Source organism: Microcaecilia unicolor, chromosome 4 (genome assembly GCF_901765095.1).
Source record: "Microcaecilia unicolor chromosome 4, aMicUni1.1, whole genome shotgun sequence".
NCBI classification, from domain to species: Eukaryota; Metazoa; Chordata; class Amphibia; order Gymnophiona; family Siphonopidae; genus Microcaecilia; species Microcaecilia unicolor.
The window spans coordinates 57,952,089-57,968,302 of record NC_044034.1 but is presented as its reverse complement, the minus strand read 5'-3'; the positions used below and the strand labels follow the sequence as shown (position 1 = coordinate 57,968,302).

Below are 16,214 nucleotides of genomic sequence, written 5' to 3'. Positions count from 1 at the left end.
ACTGTGGGACGCCCTTTCCAAATTCCTCAGCCACAAAAAGTGCTGACTACGGATGCGTCTCTCCTGGGGTGGGGAGCTCATGTCGATGGGCTTCACACCCAGGGAAGCTGGTCCCTCCAAGAACGCGATCTACAGATCAATCTCCTGGAGTTACGAGCGGTCTGGAACGCTCTGAAGGCTTTCAGAAATCGGCTGTCCCACAAAATTATCCAAATTCAGACAGACAACCAGGTTGCCATGTATTACATCAACAAGCAGGGGGGCACCGGATCTCGCCCCCTGTGTCAGGAAGCCGTCAGCATGTGGCTGTGGGCTCGCTGTTATGGCATGTTGCTCTAAGCCACATATCTGGCAGGCGTAAACAACAGTCTGGCCGACAGGTTGAGCAGGATTATGCAACCTCACGAGTGGTCGCTCAACTCCAGAGTAGTGCGCCGGATCTTCCAAGTGTGGGGCATCCCCTTGGTAGATCTCTTTGCATCTCGAGCCAACCACGTTCCAGACTTCAGGCCCACGGCCGACTGGCATCGGATGCCTTCCTCCTGGATTTGGGGGGGGGAAGGCCTACTGTATGCTTATCCTCCCATACCTCTGGTGGGGAAGACTTTGTTGAAACTGAAGCAAGACCGAGGCACCATGATTCTGATTGCTCCCTTTTGGCCGCGTCAGATCTGGTTCCCTCTCCTTCTGGAGTTGTCCTCCGAAGAACCGTGGAGATTGGAGTGTTTTCCAACCTTCATCACACAGGACGAAGGGGCGCTTCTGCATCCCAGCCTCCAGTCTCTGGCTCTCACGGCCTGAATGTTGAGAGCGTAGACTTTGCCTCTTTGGGTCTGTCGGAGGGTGTCTCCCGTGTCTTGCTTGCTTCCAGGAAAGATTCCACCAAGAGGAGTTACTTCTTTCTATGGAGGAGGTTTGCCATCTGGTGTGACAGCAAGGCCTTAGATCCTCGCTCCTGTCCTACACAGACCCTGCTTGAATACCTTCTGCACTTGTCTGAGTCTGGTCTCAAGACCAACTCTGTAAGGGTTCACCTTAGCGCAATCAGTGCATACCATTACAGTGTGGAAGGTAAGCCGATCTCAGGACAGCCTTTAGTTGTTCGCTTCATGAGAGGTTTGCTTTTGTCAAAGCCTCCCGTCAAACCTCCTACAGTGTCATGGGATCTCAATGTCGTTCTCACCCAGCTGATGAAACCTCCTTTTGAGCCACTGAACTCCTGCCATCTGAAGTACTTGACCTGGAAGGTCATTTTCTTGGTGGCAGTTACTTCAGCTCGTAGAGTCAATGAGCTTCAGGCCCTGGTAGCCCAGGCCCCTTACACTAAATTTCATCATAATAGAGTAGTCCTCCGCACTCACCCTAAGTTCTTGCCAAAGGTAGTGTCGGAGTTCCATCTGAACCAGTCAATTGTCTTGCCAACATTCTTTCCCCGTCCTCATTCCTGCCCTGCTGAACGTCAGCTGCACACATTGGACTGCAAAAGAGCATTGGCCTTCTATCTGGAGCGGACACAGCCCAACAGACAGTCCGCCAATTGTTTGTTTCTTTTGATCCCAACAGGAGGGGAGTGGCTGTGGGGAAACGCACCATTTCAAATTGGCTAGCAGATTGCATTTCCTTCACTTACGCCCAGGCTGGGCTGGCTCTTGAGGGCCATGTCACGGCTCATAATGTTAGAGCCATGGCAGCGTCAGTGGGCCACTTGAAGTCAGCCACTATTGAAGAGATTTGCAAAGCTGCGATGTGGTCATCTGTCCACACATTCACATCTCATTACTGCCTGCTGCAGGATACCCGACGCGACAGTCGGTTCGGGCAGTCAGTGCTTCAGAATCTGTTCGGGGTTTAGAATCCAACTCCACCCCCTGGGCCCATGGTTTATTCTGTTCCAGGCTACACTCTTAGTTAGTTGGATAAGTTGTTAGGTCAATCTCAGTTATGTCCTCGCCGTTGCGAGGCCCAATTGACCATGTTTGTTGTTTTGAGTGAGCCTGGGGGCTAGGGATACCCCATCAGTGAGAACAAGCAGCCTGCTTGTCCTTGGAGAATTTGAATGCTACATACCTGTAGAAGGTATTCTCCGAGGACAGCAGGCTGATTGTTCTCACAAACCCACCCGCCTCCCCTTTGGAGTTGTGTCTTCCCTTGTTTTTGTCTTGCTACATACGGGACTGACGAACACGAGCCGGTTTGGGCAGGAAGACGGCCGCGAATGCGCGGTGCGCATCGGCGCGCGAGGGCTAGCAAAGGCCTTTGCTAGTGAAGTTTCCGATTGGAGGGGCTGCCGTGGACGTCACCCATCAGTGAGAACAATCAGCCTGCTGTCCTCGGAGAATACCTTCTACAGGTATGTAGCATTCGCTTTCTACTACTACTACTTTCTGTGATTACAGTCAAAGCAGTTTACATATTATATACAGGTACTTATTTTGTACCTGGGGCAATGGAGTGTGATGGTTGTCTTTTACTAAGTTGTGGTAGCATTTTTAGCTCATGGTAGAAATCAGCTGGTGGTAAACGCCGAGACATCCATAGAAATATAATGGGCATCTCGACGTTTTCCGCTGTCTGATTTCTACTGCAAGCTAAAAACGTTACCACGGCTTAGTAAAAGACCTCCTAAATGGCTTACCCAGAGCCACAAGGAGCTGCAGTAGGAATCAAACCCAATTCACCTGGTAGTATGAGGAGTGAATTTCTGCATGTAATCTTCTGGTAGGAGCCCATAAATGTATGTTTGCCTTGGTCCCAGTATATGCTTGTCTGTCTACATACCTTCAATGCAGTCGCCCTTTAAGTCCACACCAGTTCTGAGAGTCAAAAAAGAGCCACCTGAATTTGCTGCTTGGATTTCTCTGACTAGTTTTGGTCACTTTGTGCAAGCCATGCCTGGCTACAAGTTAATGTAAATATTTAACTATATAGTTAATTGTACTGTTTAACTATATTGTAAACTGCTTCAGTTCCTTGTATGGAGCATGGTAGTATAGAAATATGAAAATGTACCAAAAGATCAAGCTTGCTGGTGTGTGACTGAAGGCAGCCTGAGCCCATTGTTACCTTGCGTCTGGTGCAGTGACCTTTTCTACAATGCTACAAACCATTAGGGAGCACCATTAAACTAGCAGACTGAGAAAAGCCACACAGAGAAACTTCTCTGAGGTGAGGACACCAAGCCACAGGCAAACATTGAACTTCTAAGCACACAAACTAGCCACACGCTGTTGGGAAGGAAGTGGAGCACAGGAGCCAATAGTATATAAACTTTACTGCTAAAGTAAAATAAAAATTATGTAGTTGTGGTGAGGACTGTATACTCTGAGTGTGTTTGTAATAAAGATTTTATATTTTTTGCACCAATTGCTCCATGTGTTCTTCAGCTGAGTTGTATATATGGAAGCATCACTAAACTGCATAAAAATCCATTTTTAAAATATTTTGTGTAGGGGACGGGAGAAAATTAGGTATGAAAATTGAAGTTCTTATAACAGTAAATATACAGTTATTGATGGTTATTCTGCTGAACCGTCTTGTATTTCAGTTTAGAAGTGATAAAATCCTTTACAGATCTAAAGGCTATACTTGTAATGTTGCATAAGTCTTTATTTTTATTTACATTTTATTAATTTTTACCTAGACTACGAGCATTTGTTCTCATTGCTTTTCAAGTGCTTAGTGAGTTTAGGTGGTTTTCTATATTTAGATGATCTTTTCCTCTGCCATCATGTTTATTCTGGGGGTGACTTTCTGAAATCCCTTATTTCCTTTTGTCACCCCTGCCTTCTAATGTCTAGAAACATACTGTCAGAATTTCTCCCCAAGGATCCTTTTTCCAGTCACAGAAAGATGTAGCCCAACATTACAATACAGCCTGTTATTTTTTCATGTATTACCTCATGCTCCTATGTATCTAAAACCTTCTTCTTTACACTTTTCAACTACCTATCAAATTTCCATAATCTTTTTATCACCCACTAGCCCTCCCATTCCCCACTCACTCCTTCCCCAGCCCTACATTCCCTTTCATCTTTAATCTACTCCCTATTACCATATTTCTACCCTCCGTAATCAAATCCTCTTTCATTTCCTTGCCACCCCCTCCTCCCCATTCTGGCCTCTCCCACAGGGTTCCACCATTCCAATCATATTCCTCCCTCCACTTTTCTAACCCAGCATCTGCTCCCTCTTCCCTCCTGTCTTCTCCCCCATGGTCCAGCATTTCTCTCTCTTTTCCTTCAGTCTCATTGTCTGACATCTCTCCATCACTCCTTTCTGCTCCTGGATCCAACATCTCTCCTTTCTCCACCTCCTGTATATCTCCCTTTCTCTTATCCACTCCCATGTCTAATATTTCTCCCATTGTCCACCATCTATCTTTCCCTCTCCCTTGTGCTCTGGGTCCATCCCCCCCTATGCAGCATCTCTCCCTCCCTCCCCTCCACCCCTATGTCTAACATTTCTCCCTTCTCTCCACCCCTATGTCCAACATTTCTCCCTCCTTCCCACCCTTATGTTCATTTCTCCCTCCCTCCCCATGCACCATTTTCCCCTCCTCTCCACCTCTGTCCATTTGTCTCTCTCCAAGCACCATCTCTCCCTCCCCGCCACCCCTGTGTCCATCATTTTCCCTCTCTTGCTCACTCCCCTCTCCATGCAGCATCTCTCCCTTCCATCCCTTATGCAAGACGTCTTCCTTTCTTAGCCCCTCTCTACTATTCTGTTGCATCTCTCCCTTCCTCCCCACCACCCCAACAATTCTCCTTCTTTCAACCCTAATCCATCTGTTCCCCCCCCCCCCCCCCCCGTACAATGTCTTCCCACCCCACTCACAACTCTTCCTCAGGCTTCCATGGGTTGCCAGCAGTAGCAGTGATTCCCACACGCTGCCTGCCGCTAGCCTGGAAGCTTCCCCTTTGCCGCTTTTTTTTTGCCCTGGCAGAAACAGAATCGCTGCCGGCAACCCAAGGAAGTGACGCTTTAGAAGGAGATGATGGTGCTGGCTGGGTTTCTGTGATCCTGCAAGGTGCACTGCTGCCGGGTGTGCTCCTGCATTAAAATATAGTTTAATATTTCTGCTCATTTTTTTTTAGCCTGTACTATGTTTTCATCATTGTTTTATATTAAGTGCATAAAAACATCAAATTCTAGTGATTTAAGAATAATGATTGTGGACATGATTCATGAAAGGGTTATAACAGAGATTTTGATGAATTATGATCTTTAAAGACCATGATAAGTTAGATCCTTTTTCATACATGGTATAAAGTGCTAAAAATATATTTGTTATAGTCTCAGTTACAGGCAAGAGAGCTAAACCCCTACTGGAAAGATGGTGGTTCAGGCCTTCCATCAGAGGAGAGTGAGGCAACATCAGCTACAAAAGGTAAAACCAAAGTTTCATTGTGATAACTGACTCTTCCTTAATTTCTTTTCTCCAAGGACAAGCAGGCTCCAATATTCTCACAAGTGGGTGATGCTGATCTGCATCGCCTGGTCCGGCATTTTGCCAAAGTAAAAAAAATAGAGCATGTGTGAGTGCCTTCCTGCCCGTCAGTTGAACGCGGTCTCCTCAGTGCTTCTTTTTTTCCATGTGAGGAGAGAGTTCACTTTTTCAGCCTCTTCTCACTTGCCTGGTTCAAAAGATCTTTTGGTGCCTTTTGGCTATTTTTTTCCTCATTTTCGTTGTGGTTTTCTTGTTTTCTTCCTTTAAACCCATCCTTTATTTTCTTAGTTGTATTTTGCCCGAGTTTAAGTTTCTTTCTTTTTCGACGTCATACGGCTGTTTTTTAGGCCTTGACTCCGGTCAGGTTTTTCCCTTCTTTTTTCTGTGCCTTGCCCCATTTTAGGCACCATTGAGTCGTTTAATTTGGCCAATGAGGTTTTCCCGTCCATGTCCATGAAGACTTCCAGTGGCTTCAAGCGATGTACCCGGTGCAATAGGACAGTCTCGGGAAAGGACACCCATTCTTGGTGTCTGCAGTGTCTTGGGCTTGACCATAGCCCTGCTAACCGTGTTCTCTGCCTTCGCATGAAGAAGAGGACCCAGGTTTCCCGAGAGGCTCAGTGAAAGAAGATTTTTGGAGTCAAATCAGATTCCTCGACATCGGCATCAAGGTCAAAGGTGTCGAGCATCAAACCGGCATCTGTAGCTTCGGTAAGCATCGAGTTGGTCTCCACCTGTCTCGAGGCCTCCTCCTGGGATCATCCATCACTGGACGCGACCCCGAGGCGATGTGAGGATTCGACATCATCCTCATCGGCACAGAGGAGCCTGGGTGACGTTCTTCGTGTGAAGTCCAAGAAGCATCGTCATCGGTCACCCTCGACAAATGGTGCCGGAGCTCCAGTGCATCGAAGGATTCGGCACCCGAGAAGTGTTGGCACTGGGAGGACTGCTCTCCCTCCATTCGTGAGGTACCGATGCGACTGTCTCCAAACTGCCGAGATCCTGCTCTCGTATCGACCCCAGTGGTTCTGCAACCAGCTCCTCAAGTGGCACCCCAGCTTTTCCTAGTGTCTGCCCTCGATGAGCGCATCCGGGCCTCACTCTCTGAGCTGATGGATGGCCTTATGCAATGATGTGCATCTGTAACGGGGGTGCTTGCAACGGTGTCGTCTGCAACCCAAGCCAGCACCCCCTCGATGTTGATGGAATAAGCTTCACTGGAGTCGATATGGGAGCCTGCTTCTCGACACCGCTCCCAAGGACATGGCTCTTCAGCATCGAGGCAGGTTTGGTCATGACGTCCCATAAGGAGATACTGTCCAACACTGAGGAGGGGAGCACTCCTGGGAGTCAGAGGAAGATCCCAGATACTTTCCCTCAGATGGGTATTATGGGATCCCCTCTGAACCCTTCCCACCACCTGAAAGGAGACGGTCTCCGCTGGAGAGCTTTTCATACCCATCTTTTGTCATGGAATGGCTGATGCCATTCCATTTCCTTTAGAGGTGGAGGATGAGCCCAGGGCCAAGATGCTTAAGGGCCTGGACTATACATCTCCTAAGGAGGCTGTAACTGCACCCCTCCACAAAATACTCAAGGAAGTCCTTGTCAGGAACTGGCCGGCCCCTCTGTTGGTCCCTGTGGTGCCCAAGATGATAGACACCCAGTATCGGATCCACAGTGAACCTGGGTTTGTAAGGCCTCAGTTGCCTTATGATTCCTTGGTGGTGGAGTCCGCTCTGAAAAGAGCCAGGAGTACTAGGGACTATGACTCGGCGCCCCCAGGCAGAGAAGCTAGAACACTGGATTTTATTGGGAGGAAGATGTATTAGGCTTCAATGCTCATCTCCTGTATACAGTCTTACCAGCTCTTCACGAGCGTTTACTTGCGAAACACGGTGAGACTTGGTGGATATGCTCCCTCCGGAGCAGGCCGATCCTTTTTGCTAGTTGGTCAAGCAGCAGAAGGTGTGTCGAAAGTTCTTGGCTGAGGCACTTATGACACTTTTGATGTGGCATCTAGGATCTCTGCTCAAAGTATAGCAATGCGCAGACTCTCTTGGCGGCGTGTTTCTGATTTGGAACATTGTGTTCAGCAGAGGTTGGCAGATGCCCCTTGCCGGGGGAGGGGGGGATAACCTTTTTCAAGAGAAGGTTGAAGAGGTCGCTGACCAAATCAAGAAACACACTGATACCATCTCTTCTTTCTCCTGCTGGGTGCCTTCTGCATCAACCTCCTCAACTAGGAGGGTTTTTGGCAAGCCATGGAGCGGTTCCTACTACTATTCTAGGTGTAGGTACATGCTTTTGGCTCGTCAATGTACTCAGCCCTAACGCGCTCATTCCCATCAACAGTGTGTGCCTAAGGCCCCTGCTGCTCCCCAGTCAAAGCAAGGGCAAACTTTTGACTGGCTCCAGCAGAGCAAAGCCGCACTAAAAGCGTTCGTCCCAGATGACTTGCTGGTTGGGGGGAGGTTAAAATATTTTCACCAAAGGTGTGACCTCTTATAACCTCCGACCGGTGGGTTCTTCAAATAGTCCATCTCGGTGTACTAGGCTGTGCGTTTGGTTGCTATTCTCTAAACATATTACAGAAAAATTGGACAGGAATTAGAGAAAAAAGTCTTTTATTACTCACCCACCAGCACAGCATCAGATATCAGTTGCAAGTTGTAAACAAACGTACAAAATCTAACATCAGTACCTCTGGTAATTATAAGTAATCAGACTAATTATATAAAGAAGAGAAAAAGGAGGAAGGAAAGTTTATTCCTCATACAAAGGAGGGGCATTTTCGAACGGGGACGCCCATCTCTAAGGGCGTCCCCGTGAAGGGGCGGGGCATCCCGTATTATCGAAACAAGATGGGCGTCCATCTTTTGTTTTGATAATACGGTCAAGGACGCCCAAATCTTAACATTTAGGTCGACCTAAGAGATGGTCGACCTAAATGTTGAGATGGTCGACCTTAGAGATGGATGATCTCAGTTTTCGCCGATAATGGAAACCGAGGACACCCATCTCAAAAATGACCAAATGCAAGCCCTTTGGTCGTGGGAGGAGCCAGCATTTGTAGTGCACTGGCCCCCCTCACATGCCAGGACACCAACCGGGCACCCTAGGGGGCACTGCAGTGGACTTCACAAATTGCTCCCAGGTGATGAGCCCCCCAAAACCCACTCCCCACAACTGTACACCACTAATGTACATTCACCTAATGGGTGAAGGGGGGGCACCTGGGTGTTGGTACAGTGGGTTTCATGTGGGTTTTGGAGGGCTCACATTTACCACCACAAGTGTAACAGGTAGGGGGGGATGGGCCTGGGTCCGCCTGCCTGAAGTGCACTGCACCCACTAAAAACTGCTCCAGGGACTTGCATACTGCTGTCATGGAGCTGGTTATGACATTTGAGGCTGACATAGAGGCTGGAAAAAATGTTTTTTAATTTTTTTGGGGGGTGGGAGGGGGTTGGTGACCACTGGGGGGAGAGTAAGGGGAGGTTATCCCCGATTCCCTCCGGTGGTCATCTGGTCAGTTCAGGCACCTTTTCGAGGCTTGGTCGTGAAAAAAATGGACCAAGTAAAGTCGGCCAAATGCTCGTCAGGAACGCCCTTCTTTTTTCCATTATCGTCCGAGGACGCCCATCTCTTAACCATGCCCCCATCCCGCCTTCGGTACCCTGCCGTCACGCCCCCGTGAACTTTGGTCATCCCCGTGACGGAAAGCACTTGACGCCCAAAATCGGCTTTCGATTATGCCAATTTGGGTGACCTTGAGAGGACGCCCATCTCCCGATTTGTGTCAGAAGATGGGCGTCCTTCTCTTTTGATTATGCCGCTGAAAGGTCACAGAACAGAGAGAAAGAAGAGAAAGAAAGGAAGAAAGAAAGAGAATGAATGAAAGAAAAATTCTTAGCTATAGAGAATTAGTTTTTACGAAGGGGGGAGAGCACCCCCTACGGGAAAAAATAGGCCATGGGAGGGAACTGAAACTCTATTTCCAAGCATGGCAAGTTTTCTTTTCAGAGTTTCTTTGCAGCATGGTTTTATAGGCTGTGGTGAGCATCCACCTCTCCTCTAACCTGGAGCAATCATAGGTTCTGCTAGAGACCTTGGAACTCGGGAGGGGAGGAGCACTTTCAGTGATGCTGCTGTCCATGCGGACTCGGAGGTCAGGTAAATTTAAAAGAAAAGAAAAAGGATCCTTGGTTGGGGGGAGAAGAGGGCGCCAGGGCAGGCAGTTGGACATGGGAGTGGGAGGGCAAGGGAGAGAGGACCTGGACATGGATGGCAGGGCTCAGAGAGAGAGGGGAATTGCTGGATAGGGATGAGTGGAGGGGGCAGGGGACAGATGGGCATGGATGGATATGGATTGCAGGGCTCAGGGAGAGAGGGGAATTGCTGGATAGGGATGAATGGAGGGGGCAGGGGACAGAGGAGCAAGGATGGGAGGGCAGGGCTCAGGGAGAGAGGGAAATTGCTGGATAGGGATGAATGGAGGGGGTAGGGGAAAGAGGAGCATGGATGGATATGGATTGCAGGGCAGGGCTCAGGGAGAGAGGGGAATTGCTGGATAGGGATGAATGGAGGGCGCAGGGGACAGATGGGCATGGATGGATATGGATTGCTGGGCAGGGCTCAGGAAGAGAGGGGAATTGCTGGATATATATGTATACCCGAGTTTGATTTGTCCTAGCTATTCTCAGGACACAGACCGTAGAAGTCTACTCAGCAATCTTCTTGTACTAAAAGTTCTGAAGCTAATGTAAAAAGCTCCATTGGTGGACAGTTCGATCCAATTAGACTCCGGGACTTCCATTCCAAATTCCTCAGCCTCAAAAGTGCTGATGATGGATGCATCTCTCCTGGGTTGGGGAGCTCATGTAGATGGGCTTCACACTCATGGTGCTTGGTCCTCCCAGGAAACAAATCTTCAGATCAACCACCTGGAGCTTCGAGTGATCTGGAACTCTCTAAAGGCTTTCAGAGGTCAGCTGTGTCATCAAATTATTCTAGTTCAAACAGACAATCAGGTTGCAATGTATTACACCAATAAGCAGGGGGGGGGGGGGGGGGGGCACCGGATCACGCCGCCTATGTCAGGAGGCTGTCCGGATGTGGCATTGGGCTCACCAACACAGCATGTTCCTTCAAGCCACTTAACTGGCAGACACAAACAACATCCTGGCTAACAGGCTGAGCAGGATAATGCAACTGCACGAGTGGTCTCTCCACATGGGCGTAGCCCACAAGATCTTCCGAGCGTGGGGCACCCCTTCGGTGGATCTTTTTGCCACTCAACTGAATCACAAGGTTCCTCAGTTCTTTTCCAAGCTTCAGGCCCACGACAGACTAGCATCAGATGCTTTCCTCCTCAGTTGGGGGACAGGCCTTCTGTATTTGTATCCTGCAATACCTCTAGTGGGTATTACTCCACAAAGCTCTATTTTTTACTTGTGCAAAATGCAGGACCGGGCGACGCGGATTGGCGTCACCCACTTGTGAAAATATGAAGCCTGCTGTCCTTGGAGAATACCTTCTACAGGTAAGTATCTTTGCTTTTTTTTTTTTTTTCCAGGGGTTGGGGAGAGCAGTTAATGTGCCTGTTTCCTTCTATATTCTTGGTTTTTAGTTTTTACACTCTTTTTCTATTAGAATATTGTCTTGTCATTTCTGCATTGGTGCCCTTGAGTAGTTTGAGATGCAGTGTGTTTTACCTGAAAGATCTTATAGGTATAATGACATTTTCAGACAATTATAACAACAGGATTTCTGGGTTTACTGCAAATTGTGTACATCCAGAACTCGCTGTCTTCAGTGAATCACCGATTTAAGGTCAGACTATGGGCTAAAGGAATGGTATACTGTCCTACAGTCTGCCTTTTCTCTTTGAGCTCTTCATCTTCCTGAATGTTCTGACCTTCCTCTCTATGCCAGAGTGAAATTCTCCATTTTAAACTAATTAAAGTAAAGCAGGATTCTGCTAAGACATGATAAATTGTTGTCAACTCATTTGGTTCCTTTCATTCCATTACACAAATTACAGCTTTAAAATATTCAGATACAGAGGGATGTGATTCACATTTCCATGAATTACATTAAGCTTTGTAGTTTGGTAGAAAATATAATTCAACTCTTTGGAAGAAGAAAGATTTAAAGACTTGTTTATTTTCTTTCAGAGTGCTATTGGAAGTTATGGATTACTGTTTAGATTATTTATTTTTATTTTTTTATTTATGGAAATATAATATGGAAAGCCCCCTTCTCAACGGTTTACAATAAAAACATGTACAATATACAACAAACAATAAAAACTAACAAAAATGAATTCAAGCTTACTTTTTTTACTTCCCTTTTCCGTGTATTAAGTTGTTTTGGTGCCTGATAATAATTTTTAGAAAAGAAAATGAAAAATATGCTTAGAGATTGTACTTTGCACTGTAAATTGCAGATTAATGCTTTTTAACATTTGGTTTTGTCTACCATTTTGTCTCACTGAGAATGGGCATGATTTTTGAACCCATATTAAAAAACACTTTTTTTTTCAGAACTTGCTAATGGGAATGCAAATTTTGGATAGGCATCTAGGTGACAAAATGGATGTCCAAGTTGAAATGTTCAAACTTTCCTGGGTATTTCACAAAAGGCTCACTGAATGTGGAGTCTTTAATAAAATACATGTAACGATATACAGGAGAATACACCTATACTGTCGTTATGTCCAGCAGAATGCACATTATATGAGGTGATACACTTAAAAACGCCAGATTATGCAAATTATAAATACACAGGGAGGCAATTAAGGATCCAAGTTCTAAACCTGAAAATATTAGCTTTTTGAGATGGGTTTTAAGGCCAGAGAGAAGCACAACTGCTCACTCCCTCCTTGAAACCCCAGGTCCAAATGAGCAGTTAGCTCACACTTTTATATGTGATTTGGAGGACGTGTGTATGCTGATGGGGAATATTTATGAAATATGTGTGTTCTCTTTGTAAAATAGGAACATATATTTGAAAAGACCACGCACACCACTCCCAGCACTTGGTCTCTTGAACTCTATCCATGCTGTGGATATATATGTATAGGTAGTGGCTTTCATAGAATCATTACTTACAAATATATTCCTATTTACACATGTAAATTAGCTTTGTACATATGTAAATGCTGCCTAACCTTCTGTAATGACTTCCATTTTATTCTGAGAGACGTTTGGCAAGTGTGTTTCCTAGAACATGTTTTGTCATAGTCATTCCTGATTGTACACTTAATTCCCCATACATACTATACGAACTAACATCTTGTAAGCTCTTAGCTACTGTCAGTGAGCTGTCAGAACAGCAAATTCGTATTGTTGAATGAATTTTAATAACTTGCAATTATTGCTGAAAAAAGTCCAAGGAGGAAAGATACATTTTAGAAATCTTTACTCATGTACTGTGTGCATTTTAAATTGTGCATAATTGGCTAGAGCTGCTTAATTACTTGCATCAATTAGGAGCACCATGGAGTTGGGTGGTTGTCTTAAAACACAGGCTACAGTTGCTAAAACAATTTGGCTTTTGCTATTTACACTGAATTTGTACTATTGTGTTTAGCTGTTTTATTTCTCTGTGCTGATTTTGTTTCATTTACTGTGCACCACAAAAAGAATAGCTTTCTTTTATTATATTTGTTATGGACCTTGACATGGAACATACTCCAATGATTTTTTCTCTTTAGCTTCTTTAGTGGAAGACGGTGGCTTGAGCTGGCTCCAGAAATCATATCAGCGTATGAAGGAACAATCTGAGAGAGAGCAACGAGATCTTGATGAAATTATTGCTGCCAGATATGGGGTAAATATAAAAAAATGAGTTGAGTGTTTGTGAAAGCAGTATGTTTCCTACTTGCTGTGTACATCTAGCAATAGTTTAGGTTCTCAGCAAGAAGGGCAAATGTTCCTAAGGGATAGAAGATATACTAGCAGGCATATTTCCACTTAGAACAGGCATTCCCAAATCTGTTCTAGGGATCCCACGGCTAATTAGCTTTGCAGAATCTTCACAATCGGCCAGATTCTACATAGATTGCCAAATGGTGAGCGCACGGGCCATAGATCGCAGATCTGCGTGTAAACTAGCTAATTAGATTACAATTATTGGTGTTAACAAGCACTTAAATGGCAGTAATTAGGAGTTACCTGTGGATCTGCCCAATGCGCTATTCTATAACACGCATGTCTAAATTTCATAGCATGAAGCTCTAAAAGAGGCTTGGCCATGGTAGGTGCATGGGTGAGTCAGGGGTGTTACCAGAAATTAGATGTGATGTTATAGAATGTTTGCATTTATGTGTCTATCTGCCATGAGATGGGTGCAAGCATTTACACCAGCTTTTGGTAGGTGTAAATACTCGTGCCCAGTTAGACATGAAATACACGCTAAGCTAGTATTTTGTAAAGGTCATTATATGCAGAGTGCCCTTTACAGAATATTAGCTTAACATGGATCATCCCTGTACCAAATTTGCATATGCTGAGTGTTCAGTTCATGCAGATTTAGTTCATTTTCATTAGTTTTATGCTGACTTCATATTACATCTATGCCATTTGAATTTTATTCCATGCTGTCTATTATGGTATCATTTGTATTGTACTGACATTTTCATATTTGTGTTACATGATTGTTTTATAGTGCTGTTAAATATGTATATTTCTCATATTCTTTCATGTTAGTCATATTATTAGGTTTCTGTTTGCCATTTCCAAGTTTACCTTATTGACTGTATTTATTCTTATATTTGGTCATTTTACTGTTGTTATACTGTTAACAGAATTGTAAGTTTCATGTTATATTGCTGTATGCTGCCTTGGGTGAATTTCTCCATAAAGGTAGTTCATAAATCCCAGCTTTCACTGGGGCCCCCAAGACAGGTTTAGGAAGCTCTGACTTATAATTTTATTCAAAATTCTTAAGAAAAAGATTATTCTAACAAATAAAAATGCAGAGAAAGTTGATAGAAGCTGTTGATTAAGGAATGGCAAGAGAACAGGCTATTCTGTTAGACCATTGTCTAATCTTAAATTAGTAATTTTTTTAAGAGGGAGCCCTGTATGTATCCAATTTGCTTTAAACCCAGTAATCCCACACTGAGCCCGCAAAAAGGTGGGAAAATGTGGGATACAAATGCAATAAATAATAATTTTTATAACTGATTTATGATGCATTTGTATGTATAAGATATTTATACAAAACATGCTGCATTTCAAACCACTTAAGCCTAGGCAAATAACATTAAAGAAAATGTTATAGAAATGACACCAATTTTAAGAAAAAAGTTAATAATAAATTGGAAATCACAAGCATTAATTTAGCTATATGACCCCTAATACCCCTCTTATCCCTGGCATCTCAAACATTAAGAAAAACAATTATCCATCAACATGTTATCCTGAAGAATATTTTCCTGTTGAATAGGGTCAAGAAAAGTAAATCTATTCAGCTTAAATATCACCATGGGAGCAATTCTACAACTGGATGCTTCTCAGTAGCACCTCGAGGGCGCATGATGGGAGCTTGTTCTATAATAGATCATAGGTTCTGTTACAGAATAGTGTATCAATATGCCTAGCATTTAGGTGCTTGCACTTCTGCAAGCCATGGAACTGGTGTAAGTGCACACATCTAAGTGCAGCAAGAGATGTGTGTAACAAAGTATTCTGTAAGTTATGTGCATGAACCTTGCTTATCTTGTACCCATGCTCCATCCCTGAGTATGCCTCACTTGTGATTATATACTATATAAATTGACCAAGTGTTTGCAGAATACTGTATTTGTGTTCATAAGTGCTAGTATTCTAAATATTTACAAGCACAGGTTATAGAATTGTTCTTTGTATCACTCATAGACATTCAGAATTCACATATACCATTAGTCACAATGAAAAACTGCATATACTTCCCCCTACTCATCCTTCCTGCCTCTGGTACTCTAGAGTCACTGTTCCATATCTTTACCCCCCCCTCCTTCCCTAGTCTTCCACAAAGACGTGGAATTGCAGATGGAGGAAGGGGAAATGTACTATCCTGGCATACTGTAAATGTGTTCTTTTCAACTTGTATTGCTTTATCTCATTTTTCTACATTTAATCCCACTAGCCTTTAATGTGAAGGGGGTATGTCAAATACAAACTAAACTAAACTTTCTTGTATGACCCGTAGAAATAAGAGTCAACAAACAGTTATAGATGATAACCTTTTTATAGGAATAACTCAGTATATCTGGGATTAACTTGTTAGTCCAATGAAAATGTAATCATTATTTCTAGATATTCAAGTAGTCTAACATGGTGACCATAATACTAGCATCACCTGATATAATTGTTCTGCCGCTCTTATAAATGTTTACATAAGATCATAAGAATAGCCATACTAGGTCAGACCAATGGTCCATGCAGGCCAGTATCCTGTTTCCAACAGTGGCCAATCCACTCAACAGTGCATGTCACTCCATGGTATGTCTCCACTTGAGAGAGGTCCAGTGGACCCTAGCTTCGGAGTGGTCTCAGGCAACTGGAAATCTAGCAGATGTCATCCAGATTCCTCCAGAGTTTTTATTTATTTATTTCTGCATTTGTACCCTGCATTTTCCAATCTAGTTGTCGGTTCAATGTGGTTTACAATTACATTCCGTTAGACATGTTACATAGCCATTTAGAATTTAGTGTTTGCCTTATTCTATTAGAGATCAAGTATCATGGAAGGTTGATCGATGGTCTGTTTGAGT

The 16,214-nt window shown here is 44.4% G+C and overlaps 1 protein-coding gene across 2 annotated transcripts in view; it reads left to right on the top strand.

Moving 5' to 3' along the window:
* The window catches only part of CWF19L2 (CWF19 like cell cycle control factor 2), a 346,427-nt gene that overhangs the window by 67,124 nt on the left and 263,089 nt on the right, over positions 1-16,214 (top strand). For both annotated transcript variants that reach the window (XM_030200257.1, XM_030200256.1), the window contains exons 7-8: positions 5,293-5,386; positions 13,170-13,285. In XM_030200257.1, the coding sequence (XP_030056117.1) occupies positions 5,293-5,386; positions 13,170-13,285 (210 nt within the window). The remainder of the gene's footprint in view (positions 1-5,292; positions 5,387-13,169; positions 13,286-16,214) is intronic.